This window comes from Gymnoscopelus braueri, assembly GCF_963280865.1.
Source record: "Gymnoscopelus braueri genome assembly, chromosome: 22".
Classification (NCBI taxonomy): Eukaryota; Metazoa; Chordata; class Actinopteri; order Myctophiformes; family Myctophidae; genus Gymnoscopelus; species Gymnoscopelus braueri.
This window is the reverse complement of record NC_137624.1, coordinates 43,603,528-43,621,982: the sequence shown is the minus strand read 5'-3', so window position 1 is coordinate 43,621,982 and position 18,455 is coordinate 43,603,528. Positions and strand designations below refer to the sequence as shown.

General features: G+C 41.5%; 1 protein-coding gene across 1 annotated transcript; it reads left to right on the top strand.

Moving 5' to 3' along the window:
* Window positions 1-3,172: 3,172 nt before the first annotated feature.
* LOC308077941 (creatine kinase U-type, mitochondrial-like) lies at window positions 3,173-17,905 on the top strand. Its single transcript, XM_080418963.1, has 9 exons — window positions 3,173-3,364; window positions 5,425-5,623; window positions 7,598-7,693; window positions 9,031-9,252; window positions 12,409-12,494; window positions 13,636-13,759; window positions 15,383-15,517; window positions 16,426-16,551; window positions 17,561-17,905. The coding sequence occupies exons 1-9, from the start codon at window positions 3,216-3,218 to the stop codon at window positions 17,675-17,677; spliced, it is 1,254 nt and encodes a 417-aa protein (XP_080275089.1). The 5' UTR covers window positions 3,173-3,215; the 3' UTR covers window positions 17,678-17,905.
* Window positions 17,906-18,455: the final 550 nt, after the last annotated feature.

The window sequence follows — 18,455 nt, the reverse complement described above, 5'->3', positions numbered from 1 at the left end:
TACTCGGTACCCCCTCAATAGTAAGGATCATTGGATCAGACGGGAGAAGGTGTGTGTGTGTGTGTGTGTGTGTGTGTGTGTGTGTGTGTGTGTGTGTGTGTGTGTGTGTGCGTGTGTGTGTGTGTGTGTGTGTGTGTGTGTGTGTGTGTGTGTGTGTGTGTGTGTGTGTGTGTGTGTGTGTGTGTGTGTGTGTGTGTGTGTGTGTGTGTGTGTGTGTGTGTGTGTGTGTGTGTGTGGGCGGGGGGGGGCAGGTCCAGGTCGGCGCAGAAGGTGGAAGCTTTTTGTAATCCCAGCCATAAGACCATCTACTGTAATCCGCGGTGTCGCTTAACAGCGGGAGACTTCAGAGACCAGAGCACGTGCAGTCGAGCCATATGGCCACGGATGTCACGCCGGTCCTCTTTTCTTCCATCAGTCTATCATCCTTCCTTTTCCACCTGGAAGAAAAATGTGTATACTAACAGAGGTGGAAAAAGTACTCAAATTCTTTACTTAAGTAAAAGTACCAATACTGCAATATAAAATACTAAGTAAAAGTCCAGAATTAAAAATGTACTTCAGTGAAAGTACAAAAGTATTGGCATCAAAATGTACTTAAAGTACCAAAAGTAAAAGTACTAAAATGTTTGAAAATAGCAGATCTACAAGCTCACAACGCGTTGCATCGCGAAGCGTTGTGAGCTTGTAGATCGGCTATTTTCAAATAGCCTAGGTATAGAATATGGCTAAACTGGTTAATGTATGTTTTATAATGTAATAATGTATATCTGAAAAGTAACTAGTTACTAAAGTTTTCAAATAATTGTAGTGGAGTAAAAGTATAATATTTGCCTCTGAGATGTAGTGGAGTAGAAGTAAAAGTACTGAAAATGGGAAATACTCCAGTAAAGTCAAAATTCCTCAAAAGTGTACTTAAGTACAGTACTTGAGTAAATGTACTTAGTTACTTTACACCACTGTATACTAACTATGAACAGCATTAGGTGTTATTTTCACAGACCCCCAGTGTACAAAATGTGTACCAAATGGAACCAAAATGTGTACCCAGTGTACAAAATGGAACCAAATGGACCCGTACGGGTCCATTTGGTTCCATTTGGTACACTCTCAGAGTTACAGCCCCGCAAGCTCTCCGACGACCCCTGGGGGTCCCCGGACCCCTAGTTTGAGGACCACTGCTATAGTATACACATTTTTTTCTAGATAGTTCCTCATCTGCCCCCTTTTCCATCATGTGGTCTCTGGTCGCTACGTGCGCTCTGTCTATCATTCAAGTTGCCCTTCCCCTATTTTTGTGGGGGGGGGGGGGGGGACATGACCAGACATAATTTGGCTCAGAGTCCTGGCAGTGGACCTGTCCAACAGTATTCTATAAATAATACCAACACGTACAGTATATGACAGACACTACTAAGACCGGACGGGATCATAACTAAGTCGTTAAAGGTTGTTGTATTGGATTTAACTGCATGCAGTGCAGGTGTAGAGATCTAGTCAGTTCTCCCTTAAAGGAACAGTTCACCCCCAAAATGATTTTTTTTCTATCGATGAAGACTTGAATACATGGATATTTTTTTTGTTTTTTGTCGCATTCCTAAGCCAACAATTTGATGACCGGCAGCGGTTCCGGTATAGGAGACACAAAGACTGTCCTTTGTGTCTCCTGCCGGAACCGCTGCCTACCGCTGGTATCACATTATTGGCTTAGGAATGCGACAAAAACATAAAAATATACATGTATTCAAGTCTCCATGGGGTGACTAATCCATAGGAAAAAAAGTATTTTTGGGGGGTGAACTATCCCTTTAAAGAATGTTGTTTAATGTTGGATTGGAACCCTGTACACTGAGTGTGTGTGTGTGTGTGTGTGTGTGTGTGTGTGTGTGTGTGTGTGTGTGTGTGTGTGTGTGTGTGTGTGTGTGTGTGTGTGTGTGTGTGTGTGTGTGTGTGTGTGTGTGTGTGTGTGTGTGTGTGTGTGTGTGTGTGTGTGTGTGTGTGTGTGTGTGTGTCAGTGCTGAGCAAGGTGAACAGGAGTAGACTTCACTTCTCCTCTATGTTAAGCAGGGGGCGTGGCCAGACTTCTTTGACTGGGGGGGGGGGGGGGGGGGCTCAAGTGGGGCACTAGCTGACTTATGTAACGGTGGCATGAAGTTGAACCACTTAAACCCTCTAGTAGTCTTAGGGAAACGGAAAGCGGTGTGACGCGTTGTGAGCTTGTAGACCTGCTATTTCCGATGAACGTCTGCCTATTAAGAGACATGGTTTAAGAGTTCAAAGGTTCCTCAAAGAACTTTGACAAAAAAAAGGTTCTCTAGAACTAGATGAGGAACATGAAGAACCATTCACTAGATCAAACGGTTCTTTAGTAGTTGATGGTTCTTTGTGGCCTCATAAAGTGTGTAGGATGGATCACTACTGGTTGACTAGTGAAAGGCCTCACATTCTCTACCATGAAACTAAAGCCACTCTCCTGTATGTTATCCACTTAAATCCCAGCATCCATCCATATTCTGGGGAAAACCTTAGCAGAAAATAGCAGATGTTCAAGCTCACGACACTTGTAGATCGGCTATTTTCAGCGAAGATATGTAGTGTAGAGTGAAAACAGAAATTCACTAGTAGCCCATAGAGCCCTGAGGGACAACCAAGTACAGGGTTTAAGAGGTTAACACAGAAAAGCCATTCTCCTCTATCCTAGCACACAGTTTAGGAGACTCCGTGTGTGTGTGTGTGTGTGTGTGTGTGTGTGTGTGTGTGTGTGTGTGTGTGTGTGTGTGTGTGTGTGTGTGTGTGTGTGTGTGTGTGTGTGTGTGTGTGTGTGTGTGTGTGTGTGTGTGTGTGTGTGTGTGTGTGTGCGTGCGTGCGTGCGTGCGACGTGCGAGAGAGAGCTTTATATGTCCTACATGTGTCCTACTGTATCTTACAGATTATGAACATGATTTCTGAGCATGCCCTTCATGCAAAACATAGCCTACATTCTGTATATTATGTTTTAATGACATGCATGTCACCTAATAGCAAATCATTTTTGTCACTGTATATACAGTACTGTACTACAGCTGTGATATTTCTTAGTAATGTTTATAAATGTTTCTAATCTTACTAAACAGACGATCATCATAATGACCAAAGCGTGTGTTTGTTTGTTTGTCTTTCTTCTTCCCCTTTCTCTTCAGTGATTTCTTACTGACAGACCACTGCACAGAATAGTGAACATGGCGAGCTCTTTCACACGTCTGATCTCCAGCCATCGTACGGCTGCCGTCCTGGCCAGCCTGGGAGCTGGTTCCCTGGCAGGTGGGCTATGGCTGAACGAGAACAGCACTCTGCTCGCTGACACAAAGAAGAAGCTTTATCCTCCTAGGTAAGACCACACAAAACCACAGCCTGGAGCCTATTGAAAGTTATACCACTTATTCCTATTTACCGGATAAGCCTCATAACGCATCGCATTGTGACATGTTGTGAGCTTTTAAATTGGATGTGTGCAAACATCTGTGAAAACCTGTCAATGTTTCAGTTGTTGTACGAATGCATTTGCTTTGGGACAGCAGTTACACTAACACAAATTCCATAATGAGTCAATTAATTGTCCAACATTAGGCACCAGTACCTTTTTTCCAAGTATATAAATCATTACTGGACTGGAATCTTGGGTCAAAATATAATAAAAACGTATTTAATTAATTTGATGAAAACAAAGCTGTTTGATGTTTAAAAGGGTAGCCTATGACAGTAAGATATTGCCTGTTTGTACCTAACGGCTCAGTGGCTAACCATAAGGCAAGGTTGGGAGGTCAGGGGTTCAATTCCTTGGGCCTATTCACCTGTTTCCTAGGCTGTGTGTTTTCCACTTCCTGTCGACTTCATTGGATATCATTGGTCATCTGACCAGTTTCATTGGATTTCATTGGATCAAATCGACAGGAAGTGGAAAACACACAGCCTAGGAAACAGGTGAATAGTCATACCAAACAGTATAAGAATGGTACCCGATGTCTCCCTTTGGATTGGGGGTAAGTCCCTGCATACTACTGTATGTCCAGGAGGTGTACTTGCACATCATGTGACATTCTGGCGTCATGTCCAGGAGGTGTACTTGTTCATCAAGCTACCTCACGCTACAGAAACAGGAGATAGTCTCTTGACCTCTGGGCCACATGACTCGGGAAGCGTTGGTTCCCAAGGCTGCTTACTTACATTTGTACCTATCTGGAATGTGTCCTCTGTATGTGACACATCCTACTATGAAGGACGCAGTGGGAAGCCACTGGACTTAACAGCGCTCAGGGACCAGCCCCCCAAGCACTGGCAGGATATGTCTTTATGATATTTATTTTAAACGCAGGGCAACGGATCATTTTAAGTGCTGCAAATTCAAATAATGTGAGAAAGAACACAGTTATTATGTCATAATTTGGCATTCTCATAAACAATAAATATGTTATATCAATTGTGAAAATCAGTGTTTGAACAGATAAATCCGCTCTGCCTCGATCCAACATTCAGAAAACATCGTTTTATAAGGAGAGAGTCAGGAGTTTGAAGAAATCCACCCTGGTAACTCATGCAAGCTCAGTATCAATTCATACAAGGATACTTACTGTATAAAATAAATACACATTTAATTTCACAGTTAACAGGCTTCCAGAGCGTTGCAGGTATAGCTGGTTTTGAAAGCAAGACATTGTAGGTACATTTATAGGCCAATATATATAATATATAAGTATATTCAACACAGTATGTTCAACTATAGCTACTTCCTTGACTCGTGATGACATGATTCTTACAGCTTCTTTTCCAGCAGTTAAGGAGAACTTTTCTCATTTTAAGCCATTTCCATATCATTATTTTCAAAAGGCAATTTATATTGTTCTCTAGATATGGATTGCATATAAATACCTGGAGTTGGCCTACTATACCTTTAATGATAATTACGTTTCATAAAGTGACACTGAGGCCCTTTGAAGCACCTGTTGAACAAGAAAATGAACACGATCCCTTGAGGTGTTACTTCTAAGTAAGTTATGTAAAGCCCAGAGTCATGAGGTCTCTGGCGAGATCAAACATTCTGCCCTTCACTTCATTTTCCGTCTCTGGTTTCTTCACTGTTACCTTTGACTTCATTTCTCCAAGGACAATCTCCAGACTATCTTATTTGCAGTTTATTACAGTTGATTTATGGACAGTTTTTGTCAATTGCTTAAGCACTTAAGGCCCTATTTTGGGCATGTCATCATAGGCCTTTTTATTTTCTTAAAAAAAAGAAGTATAGCCCATACGTGCTGTGAGCTTGTGAGCGTGAGTTTAAGAAGAGACTCAAGAGTACTCCATTTACATTTTGGGATGTGTTTAGGCCGAAATTTTTTTTTTAAAGCAAGGCTTCCAACTATATATGTGTCCATTTTCCTTCTAATCCTCTAGCTCTGACTTCCCTGACCTGAGGAAACATAACAACTGCATGGCCAAGGCTCTGACGCCAGCCATCTACGCCAAACTGAGGGACAAGCTGACCCCCGCCAACTGGACGCTGGACCAGTGCATCCAGACCGGGGTGGACAACCCTGGACACCCCTTCATCAAGACGGTCGGAGCGGTGGCAGGCGATGAGGAGAGTTATGAGGTAAACAACGCTATCTCAGGGACGCGTGATCCGATTGGCTCCCCGGCAGGCATAGTTTTACTGAGGTTAGGGTTAGGGTTAAGGTTAGGTTTAGGGTTAGTCTTACTGAGGTTAGGGTTAGGTTTAGGCATAGTTTTACTGAGGTTAGGGTTAGGTTTAGGCATAGTTTTACTGAGGTTAGGGTTAGGGTTAAGGTTAGGTTTAGGGTTAGTCTTACTGAGGTTAGGGTTAGGTTTAGGCATAGTTTTACTGAGGTTAGGGTTAGGGTTAAGGTTAGGTTTAGGGTTAGTCTTACTGAGGTTAGGGTTAGGTTTAGGGTTAGTCTTACTGAGGTTAGGGTTAGGTTTAGGCATAGTTTTACTGAGGTTAGGGTTAGGGTTAAGGTTAGGTTTAGGGTTAGTCTTACTGAGGTTAGGGTTAGGTTTAGGCATAGTTTTACTGAGGTTAGGGTTAGGGTTAAGGTTAGGTTTAGGGTTAGTCTTACTGAGGTTAGGGTTAGGTTTAGGCATAGTTTTACTGAGGTTAGGGTTAGGGTTAAGGTTAGGTTTAGGGTTAGTCTTACTGAGGTTAGGGTTAGGTTTAGGCATAGTTTTACTGAGGTTAGGGTTAGGGTTAAGGTTAGGTTTAGGGTTAGTCTTACTGAGGTTAGGGTTAGGTTTAGGCATAGTTTTACTGAGGTTAGGGTTAGGTTTAGGCATAGTTTTACTGAGGTTAGGGTTAGGTTTAGGCATAGTTTTACTGAGGTTAGGGTTAGGTTAAAGGCATAGTTTTACTGGGGTTAGGGTTAGGTTTAGGCATAGTTTTACTGAGGTTAGGGTTAGGTTTAGGCATAGTTTTACTGAGGTTAGGGTTAGGGTTAAGGTTAGGTTTAGGCATAGATGCAAAAACGAGAACTGTCAATCACAGCGACTACTGACCAATCACAGCGGGGTTTGCCTGGAGCTGCGGTGGGATCCACAATAACGCCTGGGGGACACATTTCTTTTGAAGTGTTTTAGGGCTGCAGCTAGCCTATCCATGATCTTCTTTGCAATTATTCTATCAATAACTTTTCCAAATAATCGAGAAGGTATGGGCTCACATATAGATATGGCATGCGGTATGTATGGCATGCAGCGTGGTAGTATAGCTCATCATCCTCATGCTGATGACCAGCCCGGTCACACATGGCTGTGGAATGGTATTCCATTCCTCAACCAGGATGTGTTGCAGGTCAGCCAACATAGTTGTGTTTGTTACTGTGTGGAGGTCTAGCACGTACAACATGACATGCAGGTCTGCTTGTTACTGTGGTGGTCTCGCACCTACAACACGACCCAGGTCTGGGCTGTTGGCAGCTCAATTCCATCCTCTTTACTCCTGTGCTTTTCAAGTAGTGTGCTTTCCTGAGAGACACGCGTACATGAGTGCGTTGGGATTTTGTGACAACCACACATTATTATTGCAACTATACAAAAAGTTTTATTTTAGTGTATTTGCTCTTTACTTTTGCTCACTCGTTTCCCAATGCAGAGGCAAATTCTACACCCTAAAACAGATATTTTTGAACCTTTTAGTTTTCAACCTTGCGGGAAGCTGCGGCCCTATTTTGGGGCATGCCATTATAGGTGAAAATGTTATTCATGAATTTATTTAAAAAAATAGCTCACCTAGAAGCGCACAATGCATTGCAGAATAATAAATATCTTAGTTAACGGTGACCATCCTTGTTTTGCCAGGGATGCTGCAATACTGAATGACGAGGATTTTATGATTTATCTCCTGAATGTGTTCAATCTCAAGTAGCCTACCTGCTTTATAGACAATTAAACAAACAATATCTGTTGAATTAAGTTGCAGTTTAGATCAAGATGTAGCGCGCATGTCCATCTTGGAAAGGGAAATATCTTTAGATGCCCAGGTCCAAACACTTTTTGGTTTTCTTTGTCTATTTCAATTTGATTTCTGACCTCTTTGCTGTGCTTCTTCCACCAGGTGTTTGCTGACCTCTTTGACCCCATCATCAAAGACAGACACGGAGGTTATGACCCCGCAACCATGACACACCCCACCGACCTGGACTCTTCCAAGGTTCGCTCATCCTTCCTTCCTTCCATCCATCCATTCATCCACATTTGACCAGTTCGATGCCAGTGGTTCTCAAAGTGGGGTCCGTGGACCCCAAGGGGTCCTGGAGGACGTTCCAGGGGGTCCCCTACAAAATCAGTTTAACCACTTTAACCTTATATATATACATCGGCTATTTAAAATCATCTTGAAAATGTTTTGAAAACTTTGGAATATTTTTGAAACATTTAAACGACTCAAATCTTGTACGCTGCAATATATGTTCAGATGGCCAAATAAAACACATTAATTTGGGGGTCATTGACATGAAAACGTTTGAGAACCACTGCTGTATGTAGGCTACTATACATTAATCTAATCCAGGGGTCTTCAACAGGGGGTCCGGGACTCCTAGGGGGCCCTCAGAGCTACAATAGGGGGTCCGCCAATTCTTTGTGTGATATGATTTATGTTTTATACATTAACCACTTGAAGCCTAGCATCCCTTTTCTGAGGAGAACTTTAGCCAAAAATAGCCGATCTACAGTACAAGCTCACAACGCCTCGCAGCGTGAGGCGTTGTGAGCTTGTAGATCGGCTATTTTAGGCCAAGAGGTAAAAAAAAGGGCAGACCAAGTAAAAACAACGAAAGTCTAATCTGAAACACAATTGTATAGAATATAGACGGGGGTCCCTGCTTCATCTCTCTCTCAGCTAGGGGGTCCCTGCTTCATCTCTCTCTCAGCTAGGGGGTCCCTGCTTCATCTCTCTCTCAGCTAGGGGGTCCCTGCTTCATCTCTCTCTCAGCAAGGGGCAGTGGTGGAAAAAGTACTCAAATTCTTTACTTAAGTAAAAGTATCAATACTGCAATGCAGAAATACTCTGCTACAAGTAAAAGTAAATTCAAAATGTACTTGATTAAAAGTACAAAGGTATTGGCATCAAAATGTACTTAAAGTACCAAAAGTACAAGTACTAGAATGTTTGAAAATAGCAGATCTACTATTTTCAAATAGCCTAGGTCTAAAATGGGGCTAAAGTGGTTCATGTATGTTTCATAATATCATAATTTATATCTGTAAAGTAACTAGTAACTAAAGTTTCAAATAATTGTAGTGGAGTAAAAGTACAATATTTGCCTCTGAGATGTAGTGGAGTAGCAGTAAAAGTATTGGAAATTGGAAATACTCAGGTAAAGTACAAAAAACTCAAAATTCTACTTAAGTACAGTACTTAAGTAAATGTACTTAGTTACTTTCCACCACTGGCTAGGCCTCGGGGGTCCTTGGCCTGAAAACGTTGAAGACCCCCTGATCTATAATCTAAACACGTTTCCATGTTGTTGTTGTTTTTTTTCCTAGATCAAAAACGGAGTGTTTGAGGACAAGTACGTGTTGTCGTCCCGCGTCCGCACCGGCCGCAGCATCCGCGGCCTCAGCCTGCCGCCCGCCTGCTCCCGCGCCGAGCGCCGCGAGGTGGAGCGCGTGGTGGTGACGGCCCTGAGCGGCCTGAAGGGAGACCTGTCGGGTCAATACTACAGCCTGGAGGGCATGACGGACAAGGAGCAGCAGACGCTCATCGACGTGAGTGTGGAGGACTGTATACTGTTTATATGTCGCTGTCGTCGGGCAGAAACCTCTTATCTCTATTTTAACTCGTTGTGTTTTTTTTTGTAAATTAAAGGGATAGTTCACCCCCAAAATGACTTTTTGAGTGGTGCCAACCACTCCTCCAAGGACTGACTTTGTGTGAGTGTGTGGGTCTGTATGTATGTATGTATGAGTACGGCAACAACAGCTGCAGCTGATTGCGACACAAAGATGCAACCAGTTACACTAATTAAACCCAAACGGGAGTGCAACACATGCGGCACTTAAAGACATGCACACACACACACACACACACAGGTTGGCTTCGTGTGCACGAGCACACACACACACACACACACACACACACACACACACACACACACACACACACACACACACACACACACACACACACACACACTCTTAAAGGCACCACTCACTTCACTGGGTGTGATTTTTATCTATCCATTAGTCACCCCATGGAGACTTGAATTCATGGATATATTTAATTTGATGACCGGCAGTGGGTTCCGGTAGGAGACACAAAGAGTCTCCTTTGTGTCTCCTATACCGGAAACCGCTGTCTACCGTCCGCTGGTCATCAAATTAAATATCCATGAATTCAATCAAGTTACTACTCCATAACTGCTGGAAAAGAAGCTGTAAGAATCATGACATCACGAGTGGAGGAAGTAGCTAGTTGCCCATTCTTTACAAGTCTCCATGGGGTGACTATAATCGATAGAAAAAAATGTTTTTTTTTAGGTGAACTATCCCTTTAAGGCGGCGGCGCAAGATAGGGCCTTGCCAGGGGCCAGTTGCACCACCTCATACTAAGTTCAAACTTAGCCTAGTTATAGCTTAAATGGCTTTTCAAAAAAGCCATTTAACCCATTTAGCCGGGAAAGTATCTCTGTCATTTTTAGATTTCTTTGGCTATTCAAAAAATAGCAGATATACAAGCTCATAGCGCGGCACCGAGTTGCCGCGCTATGAGCTTGTAGATCTGCAATTTTTTGTTTTTTATGTAAAAATTTGTGCAAATCTTTAAATATATATATATTTTTTTTTAATATATATTCAAAGATTTGCACTAATTTTCACGATAAAAAAAAAATAGCAGATCTAGTGCCGCGCTATGAGCTTGTATATCTGCTATTTTTTGAATAGCCAAATAAATCAAAAAACGACAGAGATACTTTCCCGGATTGAATGTGTTTAAGCTATAACTAGGCTTAAGTTTGAACTTAGTGTGAGGTACGGTGCAACTGGCCCCCTGGTGGATAAGGATGGACATAGCCCTCCTCAGTCCCATTAGCAGAGTGATTTGTACTGAATTGATCATCTTCCCTGTGATCCACTCACGCTGCGCCACACGAAGGAACACTTCCTGTTCGACAAACCCGTGTCTCCTTTGCTCACTTCGGCCTTCATGGCCCGGGACTGGCCCGATGCCAGGGGGATCTGGTAAGACTAAAAACCCTTTATCCTCCCTCCTGTCTGTCGTCCTCGGAGGGAAATCCCAGACCCTTAATCCATTAAGACAGAGAACGCATCTCTGTCACTTCTTTGGCTATTCAAAAAATAGCCGATCTACAAGCTCTTGTGGATCTGCTATTTTTGAAAGGAAAAAAAAAACGGAATATGTGTGCAAATCATTCAGTGCCAATGAAAAAAAAAAAGTTATTGCGAACCATGCCAACTTTTTTCTTTTTTTTTTTCAAAGTAAAAAAAAAGTGCTTAGGAAGCGAGATACAGCCTTTTTCAGTTATAGGTTAAACAAAGAGTGGATGGAGCTGCAAATCTTCAGATAATGATATCTTGGGTTCTGAACACTTTTTTTTTACAAAAAAAAGAAGAAAAAAAATATATATTATTTTATTATTTTTTTAAAACTCGGGATTTCTCGTTCTGGCACTGAGGGTATAACCCTAAAACTCGGGATAACTCGGGGTCTGGCACTGAGAGAGTTAAAGCGAAAATGTTTTACTCAAATCTGTGCTTCTGGGGGTCCCTGGAACAACACATTTTGAGATGGGGGTCCGCGGCCAAATACATATCATTTTGGGGGGTCCTTGACATGGAAAAATTGGAGCATATCACTGATATAGCAACATACTGTTAGGATTTAGAAAACATTTTTAGATATGTATTTGGCCTTAGACCCCCATCTGAAAATATTCTGTTCCAGGGACCCCCCCCCCCCTGTAGAAAAGATTTGAGTCACAAATCTTCCCTATAATATATAATATATTCATAGATTTGCACACATTTTCAAGACTTTTCAAAAAAATAGCAGATCTACAAGCTCATAGCGCGGCGCTCGGTGCCGTGCTATGAGCTTGTAGATCTGCTATTTTTGAATAGCCAAAGAAATCTAAAAATGACACAGATGCGTTCCCGGATTGAATGGGTTAATATTCATTCATATTAATAGCATATACAGTAGTACAGCATATATTTTCCCCTTACAAAAAAAAACTATTTCTGTAGCCTCCTCTGGACTTCAACCCTTTCCTTCTCCTCCTCACCTATAGCAGTGTTCTTCACCGTCTTTAGAACCATGTCTGTCATGATGTGACACGTCTAAATACTGACTTATACATGTCAGTACTTAGACCTGTTGGCCGACTGGTCGTCACCATGTTATGACCTGGCTGGGAGAGACAATGTGTAGCATTGTACAGCACCTTGTTTTGAAAGGCACCTTGTTTTGAGTGTACCTGTCCTATCCTTACCTTACCTAGCATCTAGACCAGTGATTCTACAACCTTTTCTTAATGTCAAAGACTCCCCAGATAGAACTGCATTAGACAACGTACAATTTGATGCAATTTTACACTGTGAGATCCTATTAATTTAACTCTTAATCCTCAGTGAGAACTCTTGAGAGTGTACAAATGGTTCAATTTGTACACTCTTAAGACTCCATTTGGTTGGTTCCTAACTATCAATAATTTAGCCAGGGACCCCCTGGAACCTCTGGGGGGGTCCCCACAGACACACCCCATGTTGAGGATCACTGGCATATAGACAGCTCATCCTTGTATATTGACCATTCATGTTTCTTCTTCCTGTTTGTGTTTTTCCACTTCTCCCCCCCCTGTCCCCCCCTGTCCCCCCGTCCCCCCCGTCCACTACAACCTGTAGGACCACTTCTTGTTTGACAAGCCCGTGTCTCCTTTGTTGACCTGTGCCTTTATGGCCAGAGACTGGCCTGACGCCAGGGGCATCTGGTAGGGTCTGCCTGGCTCTCCCTGCATGTCTAACTGTGTAACGCATTAAGACTTTGAGTTAGCTTAGCGTCTAAGCCTTTAGAACATGGCAGGTGCTGCTGGGTATTTGCCGTTGCATGAGGTTGATGCCCGGGCGATAATCACGTACTGATCACGCAATGAGAAAATAGCATTTGATCAACACTCTGCGTTAATAAATAGATTAACATTGCTGTTAATGAGGAACCGGCCTGCGTGGTGAACAAAATCGTAGTCCTGCTGGGATTTTCCAAAAGTGTGGGGAGGGAGTTGGCTGAGAACACGGCAGGTGCTGCTGGCTGTGTAGGCCTTGTTCATACACAGATATTCTACAGCAGTGGTTCTCAAACTTTTTCCTGCCAAGGACCCCCAAATTGATATATATATATTTGGCCGCGAACCCCCATCTGAAAATGTTTTGTGACAGGGACCCCCAGAAGAGAAGATTTGCGTTTAAAAAATAAATGTCTACATTTTCCGAAATTTGTTGAAACACTTTCAAGATTGTTCAAAAATAGCAGATGTACAAGCTCGCAGCGCGGCACGAAGTGGCGCGCTGTGAGCTTGTATATCTGTTATTTTTAAATAGCCACAGTAACACATTTTGCTGGGGACGCTCTGGAACGCCTCCAAGGACCCCTGGGGGTCCCCGGACTACAGCATATGAACTAACCGTCAGTGGTTGTTTTCCGCTCTGCGTTTTGGTTCCTTTGTGCCTCGATAAACTTGGCAAGTTTGACACGTTGAGTTCTGTCAGCAGAAAGGCTAGTCTCTGTGACAGTTCCGTGCACGGTGGCATGTATAGCTCATGCTAAAGTGGTCAGATTCCGTATCCAGGCTTAACACCCTTTCGGGCCTTAAATGCTGCTTATGGGATACAATCAGAGTTGGTGGACGCTTATCATAAGTATTCATCGTGCTTGCCTGCCTCTGCTTGTGTCCTTGTATCCAAGTTGGTGCTAAAATGCAAGTGAACAGTTTTCATGGTGGCTAATTATGTAATTGCACCTGCCTGCTCAGAAACACAGCAAAGCATTACACTATTTTATATGTTTTATTATGTTTTTAATTGTTTGAACAACAGGGTTAATGTGGTTCACTGACATCACTGTTTCTCCTCCAGGCACAACAATGAGAAGAACTTCCTCATCTGGATCAATGAGGAGGATCACACCAGAGTGATCTCCATGGAGAAGGGAGGCAACATGAAGAGTGTGTTCGACAGGTTCTGTACGGGACTCAAACAGGTACTTTATTACACATCACATCACATCTACTGAGGTGCGAAAATTACTCAGATATTTTACTTAAGTAAAAGTAGCAATACCGCAATGTAAAAATACTCTGTTACAAGTAAAAGGCCATGAGTTCAAAATGTTACTTGAGTAAAAGTACAAAAGTATTGGCATCAAAATATGCTTTAAGTACCAAAAGTAAAACTACTAAAATGTTTGAAAATAGCAGATCTACAAGCTCACAACGCGCCGCGATGCGACGCGTTGTGAGCTTGTAGATCGGCTATTTTGAAATAGCCTATGTATAAAACAGGGCTAAAGTGGTTAATGTATGTTTTCTAATATAATAGTTTATATTATGCAAAGTAACTAGTAACTAAAGTTTTCAAATAATTGTAGTGGAGTAAAAGTACAATATTTGTCTCTTTGTCTCTGAGATGTAGTGGAGTAGAAGTAAAAAGTACAGAACATTGGAAATAATAAAATAAAAGTAAAAATACCTAAACATTTTACTTGAGTACAGTACTTGAGTAAATGCAGTAAACTGCTTTACACCACTGCCGATGTACTGTCTCAATCATTGACACGGGGTGATGATAATAGTCCATGAGCCAGAGCCCCAAAATTGAGCAATGATTATCGAAAGAGTGGGCAAAACCAAACCTGTATTAAATTGTTCAGAGGGTCAATACGAGTAAATAAATATATGATAACCTCACCACAGGAGCAGCTTTTTCATGGTTATCACACATTTTGTTATTTTCCCCATACGTACATGACAGGTGAAAAAAATGACAAAATGTAAAAAAGAGTTATCATAATGAAACTTCCTGAGTTGATTACTTACATGAAGACAATGATTTATCGTATTACAAGTTTTCTGAAATTGTATATTTAAATATGCAAATTAGGCATTAGGAAAATATGCCCACATTTGCATAACTTTCCAGAATCAAACATTGGACAAAGCCAGAGTCAACATACTTATTTCATTTTGTTAAGATGTTGAAGTCAAAGGTTTTTAACGAGGGAATATTCAATATCTGGCTCAATTTTGGGGCTCTGGCTCATGGACTAAATGCCTAATTTGCATATTTAAATATACAATTTCAGAAAACTTGTAATACGATAAATCATTGCCTTCATGTAAGTAATCAACTCAGGAAGTTTCATTATGATAACTCTTTTTTAAAATGTTGTCATTTTTTCACCTGTCATGTACGTATGGGGAAAATAACAAAATGTGTGATAACCATGAAAAAGCTGCTTCTGTGGTGAGGTTATCATATATTTATTTACTCGTATTGACCCTATGAACAATTTAATATAGGTATGGTTTTGCCCACTCTTTCGATAATGAAATCTTGTCTGGCTCATGGACTATAACTTACGTTAGTTAGTAAGTCGTAAGTAAGTAAGTAAGTTAGTAAGTTTAAATATGCAAATTAGGCATTTAGTCCATGAGCCAGAGCCCCAAAATTGAGCCAGATATTGAATATTCCCTCGTTAAAAACCTTTGACTTCAACATCTTACTTACTTAGGTAAGTTAGTTAGTAAGTCGTTAGGAGAGAGAGCATGGAACAGGGAATGCAGCATGTCGTGTCATGTCGTGTGGTCTCCCTCCCGTCCACCAGGTGGAGCACCTGATCCAGGATCGAGGCTGGGAGTTCATGTGGAACGAGCGCCTGGGCTACGTCCTGACCTGTCCCTCCAACCTGGGCACCGGCCTGAGGGCCGGAGTGCACGTAAAACTGCCCAACCTCAGCAAGGTGAGAGAAAGCATTCAACCTCCCAGGGCGGCAACCTGTGCACGTATACGCAGGGACGTCACAGGCTCTCAGAAGGTGGGGGGGATGGACTTTCGGTGGACTATATACCCCTTATTTTACACTTTGGGCTATTCAAAAATAGCAGATATACAAGCTCATAGCGCGGCACCGAGTGCCGCGCTATGAGCTTGTAGATCTGCTATTTATTTTAAATCGTGAACATTTTTACAAATCTTTGAATATCGTTTTTTTTCAAGGGAACATTTGTAACTCTCAAATGTAAACAAATTTAGTATTTTTTTTAAATTGCGGTGGATTTTGTTAGTTTGTTAGGTTTTTTCCGGTGTTTTGGTTACTTTATTTCGGTTTTAGGGTTAGGGGTAGGTTATTTAATTATTTTTTTTGCCTGATTTTACCGATTTATTATTAATTCACTGCCAGAACTTTATTTCTTTGCGTTTGCCCACTGCCAGAGATTTTTAATTAAAAAAAAAAAGTACTCAGGAGCCGAGATACAAAATGTTTAAGTTTTAAGTTAACAAGGAAGTGGATGGGAGTCTAGATCTTCAACAAATCATATCTCCTTGGTCTTTAGGTTAAAAAATAAATAAATAAATAAGAAAAAAAAAAAAAGAAAAAAAAAAGAAAAAAAAATTAAAAGTCGTTTTAGTCGTTCTTGGCAGAGGGGGCTTAAAGGACAAAAGTCGTTTTAGTCGTTCTAGGCAGGGAATGAGTTAAAAAAAATGTATTTATTTTTTCAAAAAATGGGGGGTATGAAATCACGGATCTGTGAGAGTGAGGGTGTCGCGTCATACGCACAGTGAATGGCCGTGACGCCCCTGCGTATACGTCTAAAATCTAATTGATTTGCATTATTTGACATGATTGCCCTTTGACCCCCCGTATAGGACGCACGCTTCTCCAAGATCCTGGACAACCTGCGGCTGCAGAAGAGAGGCACGGGCGGAGTGGACTCCGCCGCCACCGGAGACACGTTCGACATCTCCAACAACGACCGTCTGGGCAAATCGGAGGCAGGTTTACGTTGTTGAGAGGTTTTGCCTTAAAGGAGAATTTTGGACTAAAGTTTTATTTACCTTTTCTATGATGTTACGATATCTTAGGATGAATGGTACAGTAGAACATTTTCATAACTCCACCCCTGGTCCGCTACAGCTTAAAATGTGCGCGGATAGGCCTTAGGTTAGATCACATATTTTAATAGCTTTTTTTTTTTTTTTTTTTTTTTAGATCTGATGTTCATAGTGACAGAACACTATGCAAAAAAAAAAAGAAAAAAAAAGAAAACCCTAAGTCTCGCTAGATGAGATTGCAATCTCGAGATTTCAATCTCGTCTAGCGAGACTTGTTTTTTTTTTTTTTTTGACAGTGTTCTGTCACTATGAACGTCAGATCTCTCACAAAAAAAACCAAAAAAAAGCTATTAAAATATGTGATCTAACCTAAGGCCTATCCGCGCACATTTTAAGCTGTAGCGGACCAGGGGTGGAGTTATGAAAATGTTCATCCTAAGATATCATAACATCATAGAAAAGGTAATAAAACTTTAGTCCAAAATTCTCCTTTAAATACCGTACATTTGTCTGGATTTGTATATGGGTTAACAGTGTCTTAATAAACAAAAAGGGGAGGAGGGCGCACACCAGTATTGGCGAGGTGCTGCTGACCTTGGTAAATAAGTTTAAAAGTAAAGAAAAGGCCGAACACTCGTGGTCACGATGCAGGATTTATTTTGACAACCGACGTTTCGACCTATAGCGAGGTCTTCTTCAGGGAATGGCTGTAATATGTGTAACAGTGTCTCCATAACACAATTTAAAAGGGGTGATTAGGTCAATGTCTTGGTTCAAAGATAACCTTTGTTTTGTGTGTGTGTGTGTGTGTGTGTGTGTGTGTGTGTGTGTGTGTGTGTGTGTGTGTGTGTGTGTGTGTGTGTGTGTGTGTGTGTGTGTGTGTGTGTGTGTGTGTGTGTGTGTGCGTGCGTGTTTACTGTGTGTGTGCGTGTGCGTGTTTACTGTATAGGTGGAGCTGGTTCAGCTGTTGGTTGACGGAGTCCACTACTTGATTGAATGCGAAAAGAAGCTGGAAAAGGGGAAGGACATCGCGGTTCCCGCTCCCATTCAGCTGTTCAAGAAATAAAGCCACCAGGAGGGAAGCTCTGTCCTCATTCACATCATAATATCTCAAACTGAGTTTGAAATAATAGTCTGAGTTTGAAAAAATGATAGTCACATTTTGAATGTCTGTTAAATGAGTCCACTGCTGGATGATTAGTCTGATCCATAGCCATGATCTGTGGTTATGCACAACTTCTACCTCAAGATAAGGTCTTAACCATAGATCTCACTTCAATAAAAACACCACTATACAATAATTTGTTTGCTGTCTTCTGGTGCTTTTTGTCTCTGTCATTATGTTCTTGGCACACTGCCACTTTTCTCCACAAATGTAACAGTGTAATATAATAATAATAATGAATAATAATCTTTATTTGTATAGCACCTTTCATGACATGGAATGCAGCTCAAAGTGCTTTGCAGAGCAAGAATACAATTACAGAAAAAGTACAACTGATTTAACAATAAAGCAAAAAAAGAAAAGCCTAAAACAAGATTGAAATAATAGCAAAAGGCAGTGAATCAGGCAAAACAGTGAGGACATGAATAACAACACAGAGATTTAAAAATCAACCAAAAGCAAGAGTGAAGAAATAGGTCTTGAGCTGTTGCTTTAAAACTATCCACAGAGGCTGTCTGTCAAAACAACATTAAAATAGCAAAAACTTCATAAATGTATCTTTTTCTTTCAAGACCGCAAGTCGAGTCTTACCGTTCCACGCTCGAACGTAAGAGCACTAAGGCTTCACTCTATCTTTTAAGACCAGAAGTTAGTGGACAGAGTGCAATATTAGAGGTCT

What these genes read in the sequence shown, in the direction of transcription:
- LOC308077941 (XM_080418963.1), top strand. Translation starts at nt 3,216, where the DNA reads ATGGCGAGCTCTTTCACACGTCTGATCTCCAGCCATCGTACGGCTGCC. An exon ending in CCGACCTGGACTCTTCCAAG is followed by an intron (nt 7,694 to 9,030) that starts GTTCGCTCATCC and finishes TTTTTTTCCTAG; the next exon opens with ATCAAAAACGGAGTGTTTGA. An exon ending in AGCAGCAGACGCTCATCGAC is followed by an intron (nt 9,253 to 12,408) that starts GTGAGTGTGGAG and finishes TACAACCTGTAG; the next exon opens with GACCACTTCTTGTTTGACAA.